This window comes from Gigantopelta aegis, chromosome 2 (genome assembly GCF_016097555.1).
Source record: "Gigantopelta aegis isolate Gae_Host chromosome 2, Gae_host_genome, whole genome shotgun sequence".
Taxonomy (NCBI): Eukaryota; Metazoa; Mollusca; class Gastropoda; order Neomphalida; family Peltospiridae; genus Gigantopelta; species Gigantopelta aegis.
Window position 1 is genome coordinate 53,547,382 of NC_054700.1, and position 26,887 is coordinate 53,574,268.

The 26,887-nt window shown below is 38.0% G+C and overlaps 1 protein-coding gene across 1 annotated transcript in view; it reads left to right on the forward strand.

The window, feature by feature from the left end:
- The first annotated feature begins 17,663 nt into the window (after positions 1-17,663).
- Positions 17,664-26,887, forward strand: part of LOC121387106 (lachesin-like) — an 89,640-nt gene continuing 80,416 nt past the window's right edge. The window contains exon 1 of the mRNA XM_041518133.1: positions 17,664-18,768. Coding sequence (XP_041374067.1) covers positions 18,708-18,768 — 61 coding nt within the window. The 5' untranslated portion in view covers positions 17,664-18,707. The remainder of the gene's footprint in view (positions 18,769-26,887) is intronic.

The following is a 26,887-nucleotide window of genomic DNA, read 5'->3' on the forward strand; positions in this document are numbered from 1 at the left end:
AGGCAATTTGGTTATTTATCTATCTTGAAACAAGTACACCCTTATCTCAGGTATAAAATAACAATTACACCTCTCCATTCAGTTCTGGACTAACTCAAATACGAACCGGTGTAAACGGAATGCAAGTCCGAAGGGAACAGTTGTCTGCCCGGACTTAATCTCCTAGGAATGCAGGTCCTAGGTCTAATATACCTAGGAATACAAGACCTAGGACTTACGTTCCTTAGGAATACTGGTCCGGGCCGGACTTGCATTCCTGGACAATCAAAATTTAAGTCCGGTCGTACACATACAAATTAAATTATAAATGTAAACAAAACGAAAAACAGTTTCCTTTTTGATTTATTTAATTAACTTAGGATACTAAATAAATAAAAAACACACATTTTATTTTTGCCAAAAAATATACATTTTGTAGGTATACATTACATATTTACATATAAAATAATATAATGTGCACAGTATACTTACACTCGTATACAGACGACATTTATAGATCCCATACGTGAGGTTTATGGATTATTTAGTTGTATTTGTGTCACTGTGAATATATTTTATATAGTTAAGCACTTCACTGGCTCGAATGAAAGAACAGGAGAGTATTTAGGCAACGAGTTTTGCGTATCCCCGGAATATTCCAAGCCATACCTGGTAGGTTTATTTTTAAATCCGTACTGGTGCTCTTTATAAAAATGGCAGTCCTCCTACAAGCGGACTTGGAACCATAAACGTGTGGTCAAGATCAGCGTGTGGTATGAAAAGGCAGTCCTCCTACAGCCAGACCTGAAACCATAAACTGGTGAAGATCAGCGTGTGGTATAAAGTGGCAGTCCTCGTAAGGCAGACTTGGAACCACACTCATGGGCAAGATCTGCTCGCGGTATAAACGTGGCAGTCCTCCTACAAGCGGACTTGAAACCACACTCATGGGCAATATCTGCTCGCGGTATGAATGTGGCAGTCCTCCTACAAGCGGACTTGGAACCACATTCATGGGCAATATCTGCTCGCAGTATAAACGTGGCAGTCCTCCTACAAGCGGACTGGAACCACTCATGGGCAATATCTGCTCGCAGTATAAACGTGGCAGTCCTCCTACAAGCGGACTGGAACCACTCATGGGCAATATCTGCTCGCAGTATAAACGTGGCAGTCCTCCTACAAGCGGACTTGGAACCACACTCATGGGCAATATCTGCTCGCAGTATAAACGTGGCAGTCCTACAAGGTGGACTTGGAACCACACTCATGGGCAATATCTGCTCGCAGTATAAACGTGGCAGTCCTCCTACAAGCGGACTTGGAACCACACTCATGGGCAATATCTGCTCGCAGTATAAACGTGGCAGTCCTCCTACAAGCAGACTGGAACCACTCATGGGCAATATCTGCTCGCAGTATAAACGTGGCAGTCCTCCTACAAGCGGACTGGAACCACTCATGGGCAATATCTGCTCGCAGTATAAACGTGGCAGTCCTCCTACAAGCGGACTTGGAACCACACTCATGGGCAATATCTGCTCGCAGTATAAACGTGGCAGTCCTCCTACAAGCGGACTGGAACCACTCATGGGCAATATCTGCTCGCAGTATAAACGTGGCAGTCCTCCTACAAGCGGACTGGAACCACTCATGGGCAATATCTGCTCGCAGTATAAACGTGGCAGTCCTCCTACAAGCGGACTTGGAACCACACTCATGGGCAATATCTGCTCGCAGTATAAACGTGGCAGTCCTACAAGGTGGACTTGGAACCACACTCATGGGCAATATCTGCTCGCAGTATAAACGTGGCAGTCCTCCTACAAACGGACTTGGAACCACAAACTCATGGGCAATATCTGCTCGCAGTATAAACGTGGACGAGAAAGCCTTAGGGCTAAACAAATAGATTAATAGTCAAAACGCATGTAATAACTTCTGTCAAATCACTGATCTGTTATGGGCGGGACGTAGCTCAGTGGTAAAGGTCACGCCTGATGCGCGATCGGTCTGGGATCGATCACCATCGGTGGAACAGTTGGACTATTTTTCGTTCCAGCCAGTTCACTACACCTGATATATCAAAAACCGTGGTATGTGCTATCCTGTCTGTGGAATGATGCAATTAACCTGCTACTAATTATCAATGTCTTGAAAACATTTTAGGCCAGTTTTAACGGACATTAGTATATGTATATGCACACAACACACTTACACACTTACACACACACATATACACACACAGACACACACACACACACAGACACACACACACACACACACACACGCACATGCACACGCACACACACACACACACACACACACACACACACACACACACACGTATATAATCTTCGCATTTCTAGTATAATTTAAAAATATATTGTTCTTAATGAACTGGGATGTCTTAGAGGGCCATCTGTGTTTTTTCTAAACAGACAAGTTGCCTATGAATAGCGGCCATTAATATTAATTACAGCACGGCCAGTTTTGCTGGCATTCCAGATATGAGTATTTTAGTAGACACATTCGCAACGTTGCGTACGATAAGACACAGACCATTTAATAAACGTCCGATGTAAACATGGCAAGTACTGTCGAAACTTCCACAAAGAGCACCTTTTGTAACAACCATCTGTCTATAAATGACATTGTAATCATATTCACTATGATTTCCTGCAACATTATCCCACCTACCAGAACCAGAGAAAAGCAGTCTGGTCTTTAGATGAACCCCTGAAGGAGAAACTCTTTGGCCCCTGTGAGAACCTATGGAATACAGCAGCTTTTGTTCGAGCCACTGGGGTCCCTGTCTGAGCGTACGACAAAGAAGAATATCCACTATGCATTCATAGAGATTATTATAAAAGCCTGTGTGTCGTACTGATCTTATATAATGAGTATCGTGATACGAGTTTCATAAAATCTGTACGATTCACACGCGAGTGTAATAATTTCCTTATTATTCATAATATTATTTCTATGAATAACTAGCTAGGAGTATGTCAAAATGTTTCAAACGTAACTGGAGACGACGAGATGACGTAATTTCAAACAATTAGGCATTACCCAGAGCTAAGACTGGGGAATATATGTATCTGTATATGTATATATATATGTATATATATTATTTATTGTCCCGGAACACATCTGTAAAACAAAGAAGAAGAAGAAAAAAAGACTGATATAACGTCGATTCCCAAAATTACATCATTCGTTATGCACGTGAAATAATTATTACACCGTGTGTCATACTGGTTATATTTCTCTATAAACCTTGAACTATGTGGATAATACAAATGCATATATACACCTAGAAACTGATTAAACACCACCACGTCTTGACCATTCCATGGATACCAAACACTGGAATTAATGTTCTTTGTATACAGAAGGTATTAGAAAAAAAAGATTGACAGCAAGTGCGACTTTCATTTTATCAATATTTAATGTATTATAGAGAAAAACAATGCATGAAAATGTATGGAAATTAATTATGTAGCTGGAATCACAATGATGTGCTTCGGAAAAGTAATTTATTCAAGCCATCTCGGTAAATACACAGTAGATTCATAATGTGTAAAAACTCTCAATATCAGATTTCATGGAAACATGAAACGTGGTTAATATTTGGCACCAAACATTAAATATTTCCGTAGAACGATAAATGCTCCGTGACGTCATTCGCGCAAATGTTCGCAGGATATAGCTAGCCATCCATTTATACGTGATCCGTGATCCGTGACCCGTGTCCGTGTCCGTGTCCGTGTTTGCGTGAACTGAACATCCATAAATACGTGAACATCCATAAATACGTGTTGAAATACGTGAAAACACTCTTTTTCTCCCTGGATTGTGTAACAGATGAAAAAGTCCAACGTCCCACTGTGATATCATCGAGGTCAGGCCAAGTTTCAAAATAACGCATCCCTGTCGGTGAAAAGTCACTCACGGAGTACCACAGTACCCTTAAACAACGACCTCGAGTGGTAAATCTGTGTGTGTGTGTGTGTGTGTGTGTGTGTGTGTGTCTGTCTGTGTTGTGTGTGTATGTGTATGTGTCTGTGTGACTGTGTTATATATATATATATATATATATATATATATATATATATATCTGTATGTGTGTATGTGTGTGTGTGTGTGTGTGTGTGTGTCTGTCTGTGTGTGTGTGTCTATGTGTGTATGTGTGTGTCTGTATGTGTGTGTGTGTGTGTGTGTGTGTGTGTGTGTGTGTGTGTGTGTGTGTGTGTGTGCGAGTATGTCTTTGTGTTTGTGTGTGTGTGTGTGTGTGTGTGTGTACTAGTAAGGATAGGCAAGTGAGTGTTTGAGAGATTTTAAAAAGTTGACGTATTGAAAAAATCGCCATAATTCACATACCAAACGTATCAACAAAAACTACACTGCACATTAATAAATGACTAGGTTTTTTTTTACATATCACCACGTATTAATACATTTTTAAATCAAATTTGGATTGTTCGCTTCACCGACACTGTTGTTTAGCTATTGTATAGCTATTGTTTATATCTTGCCAATCTTGATTGTTTTTCATGTATTTTCCTCCTCATCACGAGCGAACGCAAGACACAAGTTCCAGTGACGGACACATTAGACGTATTTTAATAACGTTTTAAAATATTTATACACACTAAAACAACGCCTCGGTAACTTTTATATAACTAAATTTTATTTATTTATTTATTATTTATTTATTTATGTTTCTTTTGGAATTATTTCGACGCGCGAGGTCACAAAAACAATAGTGTAGGCTATGACAGATTTATTGTGCTTCTGTATCTCACTCCATGTGGTTAATCTAAATTATTGCAAATAAAAAAAACAAAAAAACAAACACCAATAAATAAATAATTGAAACATTTAATTTGAAATATAGTTACATAGGGGTGGTTTGGGTGTGTTTAAATTATGTATTATATAATTTATTTATATATTTATTATATACGTTTATATATTATTTAACCTTGTGTACTGCACTGACTCATAACGAGAAGTAAAACACACAAATAGTATAATAAAATAGTATTCGTAAATGGAAAGATCCAAATTTGATTTGAAATCTATTGAATACATGTCAGTTTTTGTATCTATTAATCTATTCAAGCTGACTCACATTACTGACATTCAGTCTTACATTACTGACATTCAGTTTTACATTACTGACATTCAATCTTCCACTATTGACATTTAATATCACGTTACTGATATTCAGTCTCACATTACTGACATTCTATCCCACATTACTGAAATTCAATCTCACACTGACTGTGACGGTACATGCTCTTAATTTCTTTTCGCCTGTGGCGATATTAATTGTTTTAGAGGGTCGTGTGCACTTGTTACGTAATACTTCTGCGCGACGGTCCTCGATCGGTACGCCTAATACACACCCTTAGCCAGGTGCGGAGGCCATGTGGCGAGTAGTTACGTAATACCTATGCGAGTGCGGTTTTTACAACCGTGATTTGGCGACGATGGCGTCAGTAAGTCTGACGATCAGAAAGAAATAATACCGCTTGGTCGCGGTGGAAATATCAGATGATAGGGGGAGGTACCGCCTTGTACCCCCAGGCGAATTTCTGATTTATAATAAATAGCTAGTTTTTTAGAGTTATGAGGAGAACGAAAAGGAAGCTTCCCGGGAACGTAGTCCGTTAGGACTTGGTAAATATCATTTCTGCTCTGTGTATAACCTTGATGTGATTGATGTGACTTTTAATATTTTAATACTGTATTATACCAATATTCTTTAGACAGTGTCTTCGGTCATCTGACGAAGTAAATCGTAGACTTTTTGTTCTAACATTATACGAGTATTTGGTAATATAAAGCTTAGCCAGTCATCCTAGAAGACCTAGGTAAACTGTAGGTTATTGTCTTTATTGTGATAGGTACCAGTATTAATTCTGTGTTACAAGGTTACTGAATGAGTAGTTAAGGGTTAATTAAAAATTAACCAGTTAGAAATAGTGTGGTAATTCCTTTATTAATTAAGTTCTCCTGGCAGCGTTTCTCAGTTATCACACGTTACTGAACGAGTAGTAAGGGTTAATTAAAAATTAACCAGTTAGGAATAGAGTGGTAATTCCTTTATTAATTAACTTCTCCTAGAAGCGTTTCTCAATTATCACACGTATGGGTGTTGTGTCACGGTGAAGTGATTCGCATATTGTGTAACCTAGACACCTAGAGATTAACTAATTAAGTGATCAGTTCTGGGTTGTTATTATTGTTGTTATTAATTAACTACTACGGCTGTACATTTGTCAGCGTAGGTTAATACAGATTCCAAAGTGTATTGTGTTTTGTTGTGTTTCTAGTGAACTAAACGTGCTATATTACATATACTTTATATAAGATCGTATCTATGATCATACCTAGAGACGAGCCATACTAGGGTTTAACAGCATGTTACAGAGAGATCTAATAGATATACAGTTAGGAGAGATATTTTGATAATCGTGTTTTATTCAGTTACGGGAATTATAGAATCCCCGTGACACTGACATTCAATCTCCCACTACTGACATTTAATCTCACATTACTGACAATCGGTCTCACAGTACTGACATTCATTCAATCTCCCACTACTGACATTTAATCTCACATTACTGACAATCAGTCTCACATTACTGACATTCATTCAATCTCCTACTACTGACGTTTAATCTCATATTACTGACATTCAATCTCACATTACCGACACTCAGTCTCACATTACATCGTTGTACTTTAAACAACTGCCATGACGAGTGTATTATTATTATTTAATTATTTAGGATCATCCACAGCACTTTTAGTACCGTCGCGCGTCATTCTTCGATGTGCTTGGTCTATGATAGTTGTTAATCTTGGTCACATAAAGCTGTAACTTTCTCCATTATAACACCCCCAAGCGGACTGTTTTGTCTTATATTGTATTATTATCATGGCAGATGATAATAATTGTTCATACTAAAACTGTAATTGTGTCTCTGTATTTTCTGATATTATGGTGAGGTGAAATTACTATAACTAATTACTAATTTTAATAGATCATCTAGGTAACAGGCTTTTTTTCTGATCAATGTTTTTTGGCCCATTTTGACATTTTATTTACCGAATTAAAAGAGCGGAACGTAGCCCAGTGGCAAAGCGCTCACCTGATGCACGGTCGGTCTGGGATCGATCCCCGTCGGTAGACCCACTGGGCTATCTCTCATTCCAGCCAGTGCATCACGACTGGTATATCAAAGGCCGTGGTCAGTGCTCTCCTGTCTGTGGGATGGTGCACATAAAAAAGATCCCTTGCTACTAATGGAAAACAAAATGTAGTGGCTTTCTTTTCTTAAAACTATAATGTCAAAATTACCAAATGTTTGACATCCAATAGCCGATGTTTAATAAATCAATGCGCTCAAATGGTGTTATTAAATAAAACAAACTTTTTTTTACAGAATTATAAGAAATACGTGTTTCATTTGTTGTTTGGTATAGTTTTCTAGACTTTTAAACAAAATTCTATAACGAATCTGTTATTTTTAATTAACATCAAGGAGTGTTTCACGACTGTACGCCAAAGACGTGTGACTACAGACCAAGGCCTTTAAGCATTACACTTTGTTTGACTACTACAGAAGGACGCATAGGCGTACGGGCTCCCATTTTTGTAGGTGAGGGATGGGGGCTGATTTTTGCCCTAATTAAACAGAAGTGCCCGAATCTGGATTACGGCGTTTATTCATGTTAGCATTGCTGTCAAACAGCTATATAGGATTACAACTAATATTTTGGGTAGAAAATATGGAAATTATATGGTGAAAAGTGTTCAGGTCAGCTCATTTCCCCCGAATGTTTCTATTGTTTTTGCCCGAATTTAAGGATTTTCTCTTGGGCTGGGGGTGGGGGTGATAGCTGTCTCGTACGCTTATGGAAGAACGACACCGGTCTAGGTGGCGCGTGGTTAAGTCATCGGACATACGGATGGTAGGTACAGGGTTCGCAGCCCGGTACCGGCTCCCACTCAGAGCGAGTTTTAACAATTCAGTGGATAGGTGTAAGACCACTACACCCTCTTTTCTCTAACTAACAACTAATAACGAACCCACTGTCCTGGACAGACAACACAGATAGCTGAGGTGTGTGCCCACAACAACGTGCTTGAACCTTGATTGGATATAAGCACGAAAATAAGTCGAAATAAAAATGAAAGGAAGGACGACGACGACGATTATTACCGTGTACTGAATATCGACTCCAGCCATCTAGGGCTAACACTAGCACTCATCCACTGAATATATCTCTACTTCTGACACAATCCAATTTCCGACGAGATTTCCACTTGTGTATTATATACCTATGTGTAGCCGCCAAGTCGGTGTCCAATTACTCTAGCGGTGTTCCAACCAGGGATTATTTTGTAACTTAGTTGTGATGTCTTATGGTCACAAGTGTACTAATTGCGTCTTAAATCTTTGATGATGGGCTACAGACATCATAATACAGACATATTCTAGATATGCAGGAGATGGTTGAAAACACACCAGGCCAGAACCTAAACGTAGAGGAAATCGTTTATATTTAAAGTTGCAATATCGAGTATAGTTTTACATATTTAGAAGTACATTGTTGTTTAATAACACACACCGTTCAATCTGACTAAAATTAGCTCTATTGGTATACACCAGTAGATCTAACAGCATTGCGTGGACTCACATGTCCAGGTGACATTTCATCTATAAATAACAATTTAAATATCGACCAATTACACTTCGCATTTTATAGCGTTATTCGGGAGCATACAAATTTTAAAAATATCGGGTGATGATGATGATAACTAGTTTAACGTGTCCATATACCACTAGGGTTTCGAGCACGCCCATCCCGAGTCCGACCTCCGATAAGATAGAGTTGAAAATGGACAGTATTTTGAAAATAGCATTTAGTAAAAAAGTTAATAGAATAAATAAAAATTAAAAAAAGTTACAAGCCAAAAATAAAAAGAATTGACTGCTCGGCCGAATATTTATATAATATGGAGCATTTTAGGACAGTCCAAAATTAAATCAGAGAAAGAAGAGAGGATCGGACAATTTAATAATATTTTTAAAAAAGAAGTAATTTCGACATAAAATTTTGAACGCAGATCTAAAAGTTTAAAGTCCGATCGATATGTCCACGCGAGTGGCCTCGTTAAGGCCGTTTGAGTGCACAGCTTATAGGGACGAGATGGGTTGCATCCCGTCAAGAATGAATGAATGAATGAATGAATGTTTAACGACACCCCAGCACGAAAAATACATCGGCTATTGGGTGTCAAACTATGGTAATGGAAACAAATAAGGTGATGATCAACATCAACAGAAAAATTCAAGATATAAATAAAAACAGTGTAAAGAACTGTGCAAAATACAAATATCACAGAGAGATACTGACTTTTACTCTAAACTTCAATGTGTGCTGTATTGGCCATTCTCAAAGAGAATGTTACACCCCTGCACCACGGTGAGGTTACAGCACGCGCAGGGGCCCGTCAAGAAAACCCCTAGATTGACAGTCGATAGACGTTGAAGGTGTAGTGCTGTGCTGAAATACAGATCTTGAGAAGCCGGATCCATCTGAACGAGAGAGAGTATCAGACTAGGGTATAGTCCAGTCATCATGGGTTGGTATAGTGGTGCGGACGGGCCCGACTCCGGAGGATACGAGATGGTATTACTATAAAACAAAGTAAAGTCTAGAAAAGAGTAGTAGGGGCCGATCCCGCTTCCTATTTCTTCTTAGAGTGGGGCGGTTAATCTTCCAGTGCTGCTAGGACAAGCTCGGACATGTAGAGACTAAACGCGAACAACCGTGGCGTTCTGCAGAATGGCCGTAATACGAGTCACGAAAAAAAAAAGTCGACAGTCAGACGGAGAAATGACGTGGAGGCAAGGAATCTCGCTAAAAAAGAATCCAACCTGGTGGTGCAGGCTGTCGAAACGAGAAGCGTTCCAGCGTTCAATCAGTTCCAATGGCCGCATACATCCCAGTAGAAAACTTCATTTCGCTGACAAAAACAAAGAAATGAAGGATCCCCAAGTCGAGCACACGAAAACACGTGCAGTGTACACAAGCGAAACAAACACGTCTTACCGCGTGGAGCTCCAGACTGGGAATGATATCGGGCGAGACTATTTATGCAATAGGCGAACTTGTTGGTCTTTTTGAACATTGAAAAATCTGGGGGAAAAGTGCAGTAATAAACTCTGGATTGTATACTGGTATAAACAGATTTTATGGCTATACCATAAAGCTTTTTCTCTAAACACACTGTACGCAACAGCTGGTTGAAATATAGTTTGTTTCCTCTAAAACCTCTGTACGCGACAGCTGGTTGAAATATACAGTTTGTTTCCTCTAAAACCACTGTACGCAACAGCTGGTTGAAATATACAGTTTGTTTCCTCTAAAACCACTGTACGCAACAGCTGGTTGAAATATACAGTTTGTTTCCTCTAAAACCACTGTACGCAAGAGCTGGTTGACAATGTACTCTACCTTTTATTAAAATATACAGTTTCTTAATTAGAATATCTATATATGTATACCTGACGTAATTTTCGTTGTCATAATTTTTAAACCAGTTCAAGTCAGAGAATATTCTCCTCGCTACTCAGCAATACCGTTTATCTTGCACGCATGCACTGATGTTATCCTTTCCTAGCCCAAGGCTCGGCAAGGACAACATGAATTCACGAGTGTAAGATAAACGGTATTGCCGAGTAGCGAGTTGGGTATTCTGTTTATTACCCAATATCAATCTTTATCATTATATGGAAGATTTTTTCAACGATAGTCTTATTGAAAACAAGTTTGCAAGCTGAGAACAAGAGACAGCGTTGCGTCATAGCTGTGACGGACATATCGCTATTGACGTAAGTTAGTTGTTGACATGATTATTGTTGCCTAACAGTTGTGACGTCAAAGCCTATAGAGAAGCACTGATTATGACGTCAAGATGTATCTTGTGGAAGATTTTTTTTTTTTTTTTCCTAGGCTATAGACGGGTTTATTGGCCAGTGACATCAAAGTACTGTGCGCGGCCATGTTTAGAATCACGTGATCGGTCCGCCATTAAGGGAGTGAAACTCGCACAATAATAACATGTGAAGGCATTGCATCTGGGTGCATTTTCAGTATTTATTACCTTTTTAGTACATTTTGTGAAAGCAAAACCAGTATGTCGAATAATACAACCGCATTTAAAGATTGTAGATTCATATCAAAGTTGGTGGAAGTGTATTAATCATTAAAAATGTAAATAATAAAGCATGTATATACACGCGAACATAAAAGCATAACGAATAATTTAAACTTACGCAAACAAATATAATTTCCCTGGACACTTGATTAGCCTAATATATTGAACTTTAAAACAATATTTTAGCCTCAGCAGACGAGGGTGTCAGATGACCCCCCCACCCCCACCCCCCACCACCCCCACCCCCCCCCCCCACCCCCCACCGCGCCAACCTAAGCTCCTGTTTTGTTTTGTCAAAGTGGTTCGTTTTGTAATTAACTAGCATATAGAACATTTTATGACTAATTTTCAGGGTAATTTAGTGTTGTATATTGTAGATGATTAATTTCATTTTTTTCCCCTAAGAAACAAAAGATAATAATTTAAATTTAAAAACAAAAAAAAAAAAAAAAAAAAATATATATATATATATATATATATATATATATATATATTAGAATTATAAAATAATAACAAATAAATAAATAATTTATTTTATTTTATTTTATTTATTTATTTATTTGTATTATTATTATTTATTTATTAATTAATAATAAAAATAATAAAATAGTTATTAAAAAATTCGTGTGGTATGTATGCGTGTTACATCACTGAATCATTTATTCATTTATTTTATAACACACATTTAACATCGTAATAACTCGTATGTATAAAAAATAAAAAAATAAATAAGAGATAAATATTTGGCAGTGTTAACTGCGCCCCACTTCAACCCCATGTGACCACATCTGGAATATACCAGAGCTAATAATAGATCTAAAGTCAGTCTTTGGGGTTTTTTAAAAATGGTACACCACGTTTTCTACAAATGTACATAATTGAAATACTTTTCTATATTTTAGGATGCATTCAGTAAAGTTTCACTTAATAACCATCAAAATTATTTACACTTGCGTGTGTTTAATTTATTCGCTATGCTTTTGTATTGGCGTATATAGGTGCTTTATTATTTATGTTTTTAATCATTCACAGATTTCCACCGATATTTATATGAATATACAATTTTTAAATAAGGTTGAATTATCCGAGAGACTGCTTTTGCTTTTGCAAAACATTCCAAAAAAGTAATAAAGACTGAAATTGTACCCAGCTGCAATGCCGTCACACGTTATTGTTGCGTGAATTTCACTCCCTTAATGGCGGCCGTACGGTTACGCCATCTATCGACAACGTCATAAACTGCTTGGCGACAATCGGAAAAAACCCGTCTATAATCCAGTGCCAGTTGTCTACATATAATCTCCCGTGGGAATTTAATGAAGAAAGCAGACAATATACACCATTTTGAAGCTTAGGCCATAGAGATTTTGAAAATGTTTGGTGCCATTTTGTCCTGACAGCTTCAAGGTCACATGTCAAGGTCAAAGGTCATGAATGGTTAAATACAACTTCAGAGGTCTGATAATGGAATCAATCCAAGAAAAACATGTATATACTGAGTGAAATTAATAATACATAATGTATTTATATCTACCCTGACATATTTACACATATCCATTTTTCCTGACAACTTCAAGGTAACATGTCTGGGTTAAAGGTAAAGAATTTTTAAATACATCTTTAGGGTTTTGATAACGGAATCAATTAAAAACAAACAATGTACATATTGAATGAAATTAATAATACATAATGGATTTACTTCTATCTTAACATATTTACATATGTCTTTTTTTTTCTGACAACGTCAAAGTCACATGACAGGGTCAGAGGTCAAGAATTGTTAAATACAGCTTCAGAGGTCACAACCATAATTCCTCAAATACGGTAAAACAGTGTAAATATATGACATTATATGCAAAATACGGTAAAACAGTGTAAATATATGACATTATATGCAAAAAAAGTGTAAATATATGACATACGGCATTTTGGTGTAAATATGACATTATATGCAAAATTGACTTTGAGATATGACCTTCAGCAATACTTTGACTTTGAGAGACCTTCAGAATATTTGGAGAAAAAAATGGTCACCAAAGCTTTTTAGAAACAAATGTCACCAAAGCTTTTTAGAATGCTACTGTAATAAGCTTTAAAATGATATATGTTCCAGATCATTTTTCTTTCCCCCACTGTTCTCTGCCCATTTTGGGTAATAAAGTAGTTTCAGTCTTAGATCTGTTTGGCGCGCGCCATAAGTTTGATAATACACCCATATGACAGTCGAGATGATTAACTTTCTTCATTCCCAAAATCCCCACGGAATTACAAATGGGTTATAACTGGCCATGCTGGACTACTACGGGATAAAACGCAACTGTACAATAAAGTTCCAAAATGATCACGTTGTTTCGTTGTTTGCAACATGAACACCCCACAGTTGACAATCCAGGACATGCCACGTCTCTGCCCATTTGGGTGCCAGGGCATAAAGTAGTTTCATGGTCCCTTACTACAGGACCGCTCTGTTTGGCGCGCGCAGGTAGGAATTCAAGTTTGATGATCATCGACACCCAACTGCGATGGAGACAGGTGGGTTCATGACGACAGGTCGAGATGATTAACAATTCAGATCATTCCAAAGGATCATGAGCGTAAGCATTTACTTGTCTTCAAAATAACAATAAAAATGTTGGGGTGTGCATTGCCGGACGACAACAATCCCAAACCATTTTGTAAGAAGCCGAAACACATTGAAGTACGTACTAGCATGTATTGTATATATTATTAGACCTGTCACCAGATAAGACGTTCCATTAAAGGTGTTATTTCAAATATGCGTAATGGCGACTTCCCGCCCTAATTGTTTCTTTTGCTTTAAAATGTAAACGTTATATCTTCAACGTTCATACAAAAAGTCAACTTTGTACCTTCAACTATATTTATAACACCCTCTTGTGAACCCCCCCCCCCCAAAAAAAAAAATAAAAAAAAAATGTCACCAAAAAGAAGCAAAAAACACCCCCCCCCAACAAAAGCCCCCAACAAAAACAAAACAAACAAACAAACAAACAAATCTACCCAACAAACAACAACTACAACTCAACAACAAACTCAACAACAACTACAAACAAATAATTTTATTTATCAGTAAAATCTTAAATAATGTTCATTGAACAACGTTGTGCCAGGCCAATGATCCGCCTCTGGCCTCTGCATAATCTGATTGCGCTTCTTTGTTTGTGTTTTGATTGCAGCAAACCTTATCGAATACATAAAGAACGTTTATTGCTTGTTTCTTCTTTCCTTCTTTCTTTCTGTTTCTTCGATGTTTCATTAATATTCATTTCTGTTCATATTTAAATTGCATAAATACATTACTGTCGTGATATGTATATACTGTGTTATGTACACGGTGTAATAAGTTGGAAAACTTGTGCACAATCCATTTATTTTCCAAAAGCAATAAAATAAAATATGTTTCAATCAATTTGCAGGTATTTTGTTTGATTCATCTTTTCTTTTTTTTAAAAGATGTTTGGACATTTGAAAAAACAATTTAGGAGAATACATATATAACCACACAGGTATTGAGAGAAGAAACCGTTAAAGCAAAGGGATCTTTTATAAGCACCATCCCACAGACAGGATAACACATACCACGGCCTTTGATATACCACACGTGATGCACTGGTTGGAGCGAGAAATAGGCCAATGGGCCCACCGACGGGGATCGATCCCAGAACGACCGTGCATCAAGCGAACGCTTTACCACTCGGCTACGCCCTGCCTTTAATTAAGTAGGTGTTTAAGGTGAAACAAAACCATACAAACAAAAACAAATGGCGAATTTGGTAAAAAATAATCTTCAGTCTTTATTAGCCTTTAAGATATTTCATGTCAATAACACATCGAACCATCTCGGTGGATCTATTCAACTGATTTTTTTTTTTTCTAGTTCCAACCAGTGCAGCACAACTGGTTATGGGTGTATACTACCAAATCAATCCCATAGACGACAATAGTAACATATTTGGCTAAAACGCCTACCTGCAGCGTATCAATGAACATAAACGCCACGGATATGAATACTACCACATCTCACCCTTAAAGTGAATCAGAAAACATTGGGGACAAGCTGCTCATTCCTGAGATAATGGGTAGCATCTATGACTACCCTAGTTCCGCACAAATTCGATTACTTTTTTTTTTTTTACAGGTACCCCATACAGGTTACAAGCACAAGGGTACTTGACACAGTGGTACTAAATAAAATAAAATTGCATACATTTTTTTCCCCAGATGAAACTATTTTTTTTTACAACCAACACCTCACATTTATCACCAATCATAGGACTTGTGGTGTTCACTTCACTATCAAAAGTTGGGTGCACCTCGAACTTTGACCCAGCCGGAAGTTATTTGGTTTAGTGCTACCTATAAAAAGTTGGGTGCACCTCGAACTTTGACCCAGCCGGAAGTTATTTGGTTTAGTACTACCTATAAAAAGTTGGGTGCACCTCGAACTTTGACCCAGCCGGAAGTTATTTGGTTTAGTGCTACCTATAAAAAGTTGGGTGCACCTCGAACTTTGACCCAGCCGGAAGTTATTTGGTTTAGTACTACCTATAAAAAGTTGGGTGCACCTCGAACTTTGACCAGCCGGAAGTTATTTGGTTTAGTGCTACCTATAAAAAGTTGGGTGCACCTCGAACTTTGACCCAGCCGGAAGTTATTTGGTTTAGTGCTACCTATAAAAAGTTGGGTGCACCTCGAACTTTGACCCAGCCGGAAGTTATTTGGTTTAGTACTACCTATAAAAAGTTGGGTGCACCTCGAACTTTGACCCAGCCGGAAGTTATTTGGTTTAGTGCTACCTATAAAAAGTTGGGTGCACCTCGAACTTTGACCCAGCCGGAAGTTATTTGGTTTAGTACTACCTATAAAAAGTTGGGTGCACCTCGAACTTTGACCCAGCCGGAAGTTATTTGGTTTAGTGCTACCTATAAAAAGCCGTGCTATATGCTTTCCTGTATTTGGGAAAGTGCACATAAAATATCTCTTACGGCTAATGTAACGTAGCCGGTTTCCCCTGATGACTACGAGTCAGAATTATCAAATGTTTCACATCCAGTAGTCGATGATTGATAAATCAGTGTGTTCTAGTGGTGTCGTTAAACAAAACAAACTTTAACTTTTAAGAATAAAGTTTTCAAACATGTTAATAAAAAGTGTGTAGAAGTAATTGTTTTGAGTAGTATAATATGTTTTAGAGTTCGGCGAAATTAGACGTCGCACAAGCTATAGTCATCAGAGATTAGAAATAGTCTGTGCAACCTCCTAATATCCAAAGCTTCATGGGGCTATTTCTCGTTAAAGCCATTGCTCCACAACTGGTGTAACAAAGGCGGTGGTATGTGCTATCCTGTATGTGTGATGGTGCATATAAAAGATACGTTGCTGCTAATCGGAAACAGTAGCCCATGAAGTGGCGACAGCGGGTTTCCTCTCTCAATATCTGTGTGACCCTTAACCATATGTCCGACGCCATATAACCGTAAATAAAATGTGTTGAGTGCGTCGTTAAATAAAACATTTTCTTCCTTCTAATGTCGACCAAATTACATATTAAACATACAGCTGGGACAACCTCTTGTCCTGCCCTGCCCTGCCCTGCCCTGCCCCCTGCCCTGTTCTGCCCTGTCCTGCCCTGCCCTGCCCTGTCCTGTCACGGGCCCAAACATGCTCCCAGTACAACTTTTAAATACGGTTATATGGCGTCGGACATATGGTTAAGGACCACACAGATATTGAGTGAGAAAACCCGCTGTCGCCACTTCATAGGCTACTCTTTTCGATTAGCATCAAGGGATCTTTTATATGTACCAATTCACAGACAGGATAATACATACCACGGCCTTTGTTACACCAGATGTGGAGCACCGGCTCTTTTGAATAAAGATGCTCAGAGACGCACCCATTTTAATGTTGCATACTGTGGATGAATAATAATAAACAAAAGTCATTGTAAAGGGCACCTCAAAAAGGCGGGTGGAGGTGGGGAGTGCGGGTGGTTGGCGGGTGTCACTGGACCCCACTCTGGATCCGCCAATGTCAGTTACTGAATCTTTATCTGTGATACGAAATGTCGTTTCCGGCCTCGTGGTTAAGCCATCGGACTGAAGGCTGGTTGTTACTGGGTTCTCATCCCGATACCGGCTCCCGCCCAGAGCGAGTTTTAACGACTCAATGGGTAGGTGTAAGACCACTACACCCTCTTCTCTCTCACTAAAAACTAACCACAAACAACTAACCCACTGTCCTGGACAGACAGCCCAGATAGCTGAGGTGTGTGCCCAAGGCAGCGTGCTTTAATCTTAATTTAATATAAACAAGAAAATAATTTGAAATGAATGAAACGAAATGTCCGAAGATTCGACGAACGCACATGTACTCGTCAGACTGAACCAGTGTGTTAATCAACTCTGATCTTTCGCTTAAAAAAACCTCTTTTGATAAACAGACTGGTCCCACAAACCATTCTCTCCGTAACTCCATTCCGCTCCGTGTGGGCGGCGTTACATAATGTTGTTTTGTCGCTATTCACAAGAATACTTAAATGTTCTTAACTAAAATAAAACAAGACACCACACACGCGGGCGGGCAGGCGGACTCCCACGACTCGACCTAGCCTCGAGTAGCGAGCGGCAATCTGAAGAAATTATTGGTGTATTTGGTGTGAATTGCCAGATCAATAACAACGCATCCTCGGAAGATTTTCCCGCCGTAGAAAAACGTGGCAGTATAGTCGCTGTATTACGCCACGGCACACGAGGGTATGCGAAACGCCCGCACAGTCACGCCGATTCTTCTAAACATGTTTGGACAAAAAATAAAGCATTAAAGGAATGTGACAGCCGAATCGTTTTTTATTGGTAACGGTTCGCCGACATTTCCTCCCTTTTTTGTCTGGGAATGACATTGCCAGCATCAGATATATAAAGGAGAAGAAAGGAAGATACTAAAAAAAAAAAAAAAAAGATCGTTGAGCACGTGGTGATGTTGTTCTACTGCAATAGTTGCTCCCGAGAGCGATATTGACTCTTGGACAAGTAATTATGTTTGATTTGTTGAAATAACAGGTGAATCGACCAAGAAAATATATTGCACATACTTCGAAACTGGATTCGTTGTTTGGGATTTCGCTCTTCTCGGAGTCGGAGGAGCAGAAATGATCGAAAGAGAGAGAAAGGGAGAGAGAAAGCGAGAGGATCCCAGGAGCTAAAATAGCGGTTTTTAAAAAGCGTTTTCACTTGAAATAAAACGGCAAACGCTTGTATTGTGAATTAGGCTCTACATCGGCGCTGGGAAAAGAAGTTTTCTCTTGGTTTTTTGTTTGTTTTGTTTTTTGGTTGCAGTTTTTTTTTAATTTTGTTGGTTCCCATTGCGAAAAGCTGTTCACGGATTATCGTTAACACCATGAAATGACTTGGATGTATTTCTCTAGCAGCACCAACATCCAGAGTAGGAGTATTTATGGAAGATGATACATGCTTGGAAGATTTCTGCCATCATGGTGATAATATATAAAATATCTGCGGCAGGTGAGTGCTATTTTGTAATATACACACTGTCTTGAATTTGTTATCATTGGAACATTTTGAACGACTAATATTATATATATATATATATATATATATATATATATATATATATATATATATATATATATATATATATATATATATATATATATATCTTTTAAATATACTATTTTTTATCACATTTCATTTCATAGGTCAGCCTTCGCTATATGTATGTGGGCTATATGTATGTGGGCTATATGTATTTTACTTCTTTATATGTATATGGGCTTATGCCTTGCAAATATGCATTGTAAATATGCCTTATTTGACACTTAATAGTCTATCTCTAGGGTGTCATTAAACAATCATTCATTCATTTATTCGTTCATTCGTTCATACATTCATTCATTCATACATTCATGCCTTGCAAATAAAACAAAGAATTGAATAATATATCATTAAAGTTTTATTTCGTTTTTGCTTTGTTTTGTTTTGGTGTTTGGTGGTGGGTTTTGAAAACTAAAATGTATTCAATTATTTGTGGGTAAAATTCAGTTTAATTCCAGTCGATAAGAAGTCTACATTAGTCATAAAACATCTTATAATGGTAGCAAATTCTGAATTGTCTCTTCACATTGTTCAAACATTTACATTTTACTTTGCAGAGACGCAATTCAGTGCTGTAACTATACCTTATATCTTATTCTACTCATTGTGTATAACTAGTTTTCTTTGTTGTAAATTTTCTATTGCTATAAGTGCTATATAAACATTATGCAACAAACAAGATATTAGATTAAATTATTATGCAACAATCAAGATATTGGATTAAAACACTCACAAAACGTATACGCATATTTTTATTTTAATGATTTGTTTTTAAATTCATCATCCACAATATAAAAAAAAACTGAATTGCCTCGAAATCGCGTCTATGCACATGTTTACTTTAAAAATCTCCAGGAAGAATGCCCCCCAAACAATCCCCTTGGAAACTCGTGTCATTTACCTTCATCTAAGTCAAACTTGCAGTTTTAAGAATTTTGTGACCCCCCTTTATAAATCCTGGATCCACCCCTTGGTCTGCATTGATATGCGTCAATCAGCATCGGTTGGCGAGGTTTGCGATAACCAGGCTTAAGCGGTATCACTATAATTACAGACGAAATGATAGGTAAACAATAAGTTCAGGTACAAGACAAGGGGAGAATGTTTCGTGTATCGTGTAACCGGCCTCGGTGGCGTCGTGGTACAGAGTTCGCAGTCTGGTACCGGCTCCCACCCAGAGCGAGTTTTAACGACTCAATTGGGTAGGTGTAAAGCCACTACACCCTCTTCTCTCTCACTAACCACTAACAATTAACCCACTGTCCTGGACAGACAGCCCAGATAGCTGAGGTGTGTGTGCCCAGGACAGCGTGCTTGAACCTTACTTGGATATAAGCACGACAATAAGTTGAAATGAAATGAATGTATCGTGCACGGGGTGTCAAGATAAAAACTGTTTTGAACTTTTCACGAAAACTGGTATATCTTATTTATCTTATCATCATTTTCACAAAAACTGGTATATCTTATTCATCTTATCATAATTTTTAAGAAAATGTGTTGAATATGCCCACATGACAGACACGTTGGTTTATATTACTTAATAAGCCGTTATTCGATGTTATCGCTTGGAGACGATCATCAGATATATTAAAATAGTTACTATTTTGTGGTTTTGTCTTTATTAATAACGCCAATCAAATAGAATCGTCGTATTTTAAAATGCAATTTTTCTAAACACGTTTTAAAACTGCGAGAGGTGTGTTTTGGAGGACGGAGTAGCTGAAGGTGCCAGAATTATTAGCGGCCGTCCATATAGTACGCATGACATTGAGGAGGGGAGGGGGGGGGGGGGGTCCAGGCCAATGCATATACTGTACGTACACGGGGTGAGGGGGATGCGCACGTACGCACAAAGCCACTATATTGTCGATTGGAGTAGAAATTAATGCACTAATGCACACTTATGGGCACGAAAAGACTTGTGAACACAACACTGTACATGTAATTTTGTTTTGGGTGTCACATTTCATGTACTAAATCAACACATGCCAAACTTCATTAATAATAATTTAAAAAATTAATAATTAAAAAAAACAAAAACAAATGTAAACAAAACAAAAACAGAAAAAAAAACAGAAAAAAAAAATCCACCGCCCATGTTTTTGACGTGTCAATTAAATGTCATGATCTAATTGTAATTGTAAGTTCGGTTTAAATACGAATCTGTTCAAAATTTCATTACTATTGGATGCATATGCGTACAGGGTGGGAGTGGAGTGGGGTGGGGGTGGTGTCTGGCCCAATGCGTATGACATGCGTACAGAATATTTAGTTTTTTTTTTGCGTGCGCACTATATGGACAGTCCTTTACGTAACTATTTGCAATGAATTATGAAGATTTAAAGGGACATTCCTGAGTTTGCTGCAATTTTTAAGATGTTATCGACTAACAGAGACTTTTTAAAGATTGTAATTACATATCAAATATATTTTTCTGCATAATATATTAGTGGCTATATATTAAACGTGTTTCCGATCGTTCTAATATTTGTACTAGGTTAAATTTCATTTTATTTCCTAAAATATATTTTAAATCCAGTTTGGACCAGAAACACATTAAATATACAGACACTGATATTCTAAACAAGAAAATATATTTAATATGTAAGTTTAATCGTAGAAATATTTTATTAGTCGGAAACATCTTACAATACAGCAAACTCGGGAATGTCCCTTTAACACAATTCAACACAAAAAGTTGCAGATCAATAAATAAACAAACAAACAAATAATAAATAAATAAATAAATAAACTAACTGATAAAAAAAGAAACAAGTTTAAAAATATGAACAACAAAAACAACAAAAACTAAAATACATGTAAATAAATGAACAAATATACAAACAAGTAAAACAAATTAAACAAACATGTAAACAAACAAACAAACAAACAACACAAACAGCAAAATCCTCAATACGGTATTGACCTTTCACGTAAACCATTCGATATAATGTCACGCGAAGATGCCATTTGACCTCCGACGTGACCGAATCCTCACTTGATAATGGGACGCGCGACTCGTTCGTTTGTTTGTTTGTCGACGAACTTGATAATGGGAGCGGAGGATGAATATTTGTTAGTCCAGTGACTTGACACGACAGGTAAGCCGACTACAGATGGCAGTTTCTTTGACTGGTATTGGCAAGAAGGGATTTGAACACACACGATCCGGCGAAAAGTGGCGCGTACACAAACAGTGTTCGACATTTGTTTCGTCAAATACTCGAGTGTAATGGATGGGCCGAGTCTCCGAGTCTGTCTGTGGATTGAATGTTTACGTCTGTCTGCCAGTATATATACCTGGGACAGGTGGGAATAGAACATGTAAATAAATTAGAAATATAAGCTGAGGATCAAAGGTATCCCCCATATATCAGAAATGAATTCACATTTTACATCATCAACAACAATAACAACAACAACAACAACAACAACAACAACAACAACAACACTACTACTACTACTACTACTACTACTACTACTACTACTACTACTACTACTACTACTACTACTACTACTACTACCACAACCACCACCACCACCACCACTACTACTACTACCACCACTACCATTTCCACTACCACCACTACTACCACAACCACTACCACTACCTATAGTACAACTACCACTACCACTACCACTACCACCCCCACCACTACTACTACTACTACTACTACTACTACTACTACTACTACTACTACCACTACCACTACCACTACTACTACTACTACTACTACTACTACTACTATTACTATTACTACTACTACTACTACTACTACTACTACTACTACTACTACTACCACTACCACCACTACCACTACTACTACTACTACTACTACTACTTTTCAAATTACTCCGTAACCAATTGGGCTAGTTCCCTTTCCTCCCTGTGCACCACGACTGATATATCAAAAGCCGTGGTGTGTGCTATACTGTCTGTGTGGGATGGTGCATATAAAAGATCCCTTGCTACTGATGGAAAACATTTAGCGGGTTTCCTCTCTAAGACTATATGTCAAAATGACAAAATATTTGACATCCAATAGCCTATGATTAATAAATAACTGAATGTACTCTAACGGTGTCGTTAAACAAAACATTTCTTTTCTTTCTATAAAGTTTAACTGACAGCAAGCGTGCAGTAGTCACAAAACCGAAAAGGCAAATACTGCGGCTTCACCATTCATCTCATCATTATTCATATATATGTTCCAGATACGTCTGTGTGTGTTGCATATTTGTGGGGTTTAAAAAAGGTACTGAGAAACCAAATTAAGCTGTAGCCTAATTACGTGTGTCAGAACATCTCCCCAGGTGACTTTCTTGGGGAGCATCTGAGATATTACGAACTGGGAAAATGATCCCAGATGTAGGAAAATTGAATTACATGTATCTGTGATTCTGCCACTCGATAGACAAGCGTGTATGAGGTGAGTGCATCCTCATCCCAGAGGACGTCGTGGCTGTCTGGCTAGCTTGTTACAGAGACGAAGTCTGAACAGAGGTCACGTTGCTCCAAAATTTGCGGCTTTTGGGTCATGGTCCAAGATTCACTGCCAGAATTTATCAGGAAATAAAACAACAGCTCTGACAGGAATATCACATTTGTTTTTAATACACACGTTGATATACACTGTGCGATATTTGTGATATCACATGGCAATATTCCATACATGATGGTGATCCATTCAGAGACACCTGATTGGCTTATGGTCATGACCCAGATGCCGCAGCCAGACCGTCCACTGAAATTAACTGTTCACAAACCGAAATAAAGGCAAGCGCCGTAAAAAACCATGTTCGTTGGAAAATACGTTTAACGTTTTTTTACATTCGATTTATTTTAGGGTATATAAGAAATATAAAACTACACTCTTTCCGTTAAATACCATTTATTTTACAATTCCTATCCAACTTGCTTTCGCGCGTTAAAAGTAAATAACGGACTCTCATGTAGTATTTGCTATATTTGTGTCTCCGTTGCACTTTGATTAATTAATTATTTGGTTTTGGATCTTAGACATTTGTTAGTTTTCAGCTAAAAATTTTGTTTAACGACATCACTAGAGCACACTGATTAGTAAATCATCAGCTAACGGATGCCAAACATCTGCTAATTATGAGGTAACCCGCTAGATTTGTTTTTTCCATTAGCAGCAAGCGATCTTTCACCTGTACTTTGTCACAGACAGGACAGAACAGAACAGAACAGACCGGATCTTTATTTCGCTCAAGGCCACTATAACGTTAGCCCGAGTATTCTGCCGTTCGAGAATTAGACGGACATTTGGACGGTTATGATCGCTCTCTCGCCAGAGATAACTCTATAGCAAACATAACTGAATTACCACCATGTAGGCAAATATTCCAGCTCTAACAATAAAAACCCTATGTATGACGCAAAACACTGAATTACCACCGCTCTAACAATAAAACCCCTATGTATGACGCAAAACACTGAATTACCACCGCTCTAACAATAAAACCCCTATGTATGACGCAAAACACTGAATTACCACCGCTCAAACAATAAAACCCCTATGTATGACGCAAAACACCATTGCATTGATAATTTTCGAGTTCGCTGGCAACAGATATTTTACATGTTATCCACAAATACACGCAACAGCACCCCTTTTCAATAATGTTTCGCTTCAATACGAAGGTGCTGAAGGTTTTTTTTTCTGTAATGTATGTATTAGTGATTAATATTTCAAATATTTGTTATCAGCGAACTCAAAAATGATCAATGTAATGGTATTTAACATCAAACACATTGTTGTATCAGAGTGGTTATCATGCCTACCGGAATCCTGTCCTGGACGAAGGAGCCGGCGAAAGTAGACACATGCGCCCATGACAGGCGTGCGCTACAACAGCTTGCTCTGAATGTGCGCGTTAAACCCTATGACCTGATCTGACCTACCAAAGGGTAGACAGCAATTCCGTGTTTTCACTGTTTGGCCACAAACCACAATTAATTGCGCTATATGTTTCTATATAGCCTTAGTGGCTATGCCATTTTTTATTAAAGGGACATACCTCAGTTTTTAAACACTAATGCAAATTTGTTTTACTATTAGAGCCATTTTGTATAACTGAAATCATACTTTACTTACATTTTATTGTTTAGATTAGTGGTTTTTGGTCATCCTGGTGTTTATAATATCACAAAATCCATTTCTCATATTTTTAAAAACGCGCATGCGTCTGAGAAGTAACAGTTATGGAGTCGAGTTTTAGTCAGTTATTAGAGGATATTTCACCATTTCAAAGTTACAAACTCATGTTTCACTTAACTGTAACTTTATCCAAATGTGTTACAGGTTTGTAGATTAACTAAACTTAGTGTTACTTTTCATGGGTTGAAACTAGGGTCTGTCCCTTTAATATCAGCAGGCCCATGGATTTTTGTATGTACCTTTGCCTGGGTGAAACATACCCTGAAAAGGACAACCCCTATTGTCTAGCTATTTGATATTGGTTTAAACAAACGCATCCACTAAACCTGGCCAGAGTACATCCATTTTACACCAAAAGCACTACTTTTGCATGGGCCAGAATTACCACAAACAAGTCTTCAATGTCAACAAGTCACACGTTTACAAACTACATGCTCTCCCCTGTCAACTCCAGTCAAATAGTTGCCACTTCAAAGCTGTCTGCCATGAAATAATTTCCGGACAACCAAATGGGAAGATAACTGTGATCTAAAGCCATCTCTGGCTGAGAGAGCGATCCAAACCGTTCAAATGTCCGTCTAGCTCTTGAACGGCAGAGTACTCGGCAGGCTAACTACGACGTCTGATGTACCACACTAGCTGAGACGGGGAAAATCCCGAGTCCACCGAGGCCGATCTCCGCCACCGTTTACATTTTCCTTACTCTCTAATATAAAATCCTAGTGATGCCAATGGGTGGGGATGTAGCTAATCGGTAGAGCGTTCGCCTGAATTGCTTGCATCATAGGATCGAATCACCTTAGTGGACCCGTTCTCTGACTGGTTTTTCCCCCATCCCAACCAGTGCACCACGACTGGTATATCCAAGGCCGTGGTATGTGCTGTCTTGTCTGTTGATAAAAATATCCCTTGCTGCTAATAGAAAAATATAGCGTGTTTCGTCTAAGATTACGAGTCAAAAATTACCAAGTGTTTGACATCCAATAGCCGATGATTAATAAATCAATGTGCTCTAGTGATGTCGTTGAACAAAACGAACTTTTTAACGCCACTGTAGGCTGATCGATCCGAGGATTCATCGTCACCCCTGGTAAACTCTGCCTCCTATCCAGGTAGTACTAAACCAAAAATAAGGTCCAGGTTTTATAGAGTAATTAATACCACAAGTCCTGACATTGGTGATAAATGTGAGTATGTTTGTTGCAAAAACAAAAATGAAAAATTAGATTCATCTAGGCAAACAATGTATGCAATTTTATTTCATTTAGTACCACCGTGTCAAGCCTTGTGCTTGAAACATGAGGTACCTGCAATTACAAGTACTTAAATTTTGTGCAGAACTAAGGTAGTCATAGGCGCTACCCGTTATCCCTGAAATGAGCAGCTTAATCCCCAAATTGTTTCTGATATACTTTAAGGGTGAGGGGTGGTAGTATTTATATCCGTGGTGTATATGTCGATTGATACGCTGCAGGTAGGAGTTTTAGCCACACAAGTTACTATTGTCGTCTATGGGATTTGATTTGGTGGTATACACCCTTCAACAAGGAATGCATTTATCACGTTATATTAATTGTATTAGCGCCTGTTGTCGACAGTGAAGAATATTTCTTTTTTCTGCTTACACCGCGAACGATAGTTAATGGAAACGAAAATTATTAGTTTTAGTTTGAAATGAATGTAAATGCTTTTTCCCCCCTCTCACAGTTAGAAAAAACAGAAACAAACAAATTTGTATTGGAACATGACACCACAGGTGGTTTGATTGCTTTGTTTTATGTCTGACATCATTAACTGGTGTTATATTACAAAGGCAAGGTGATGATGATGATGATAGTGGTAAT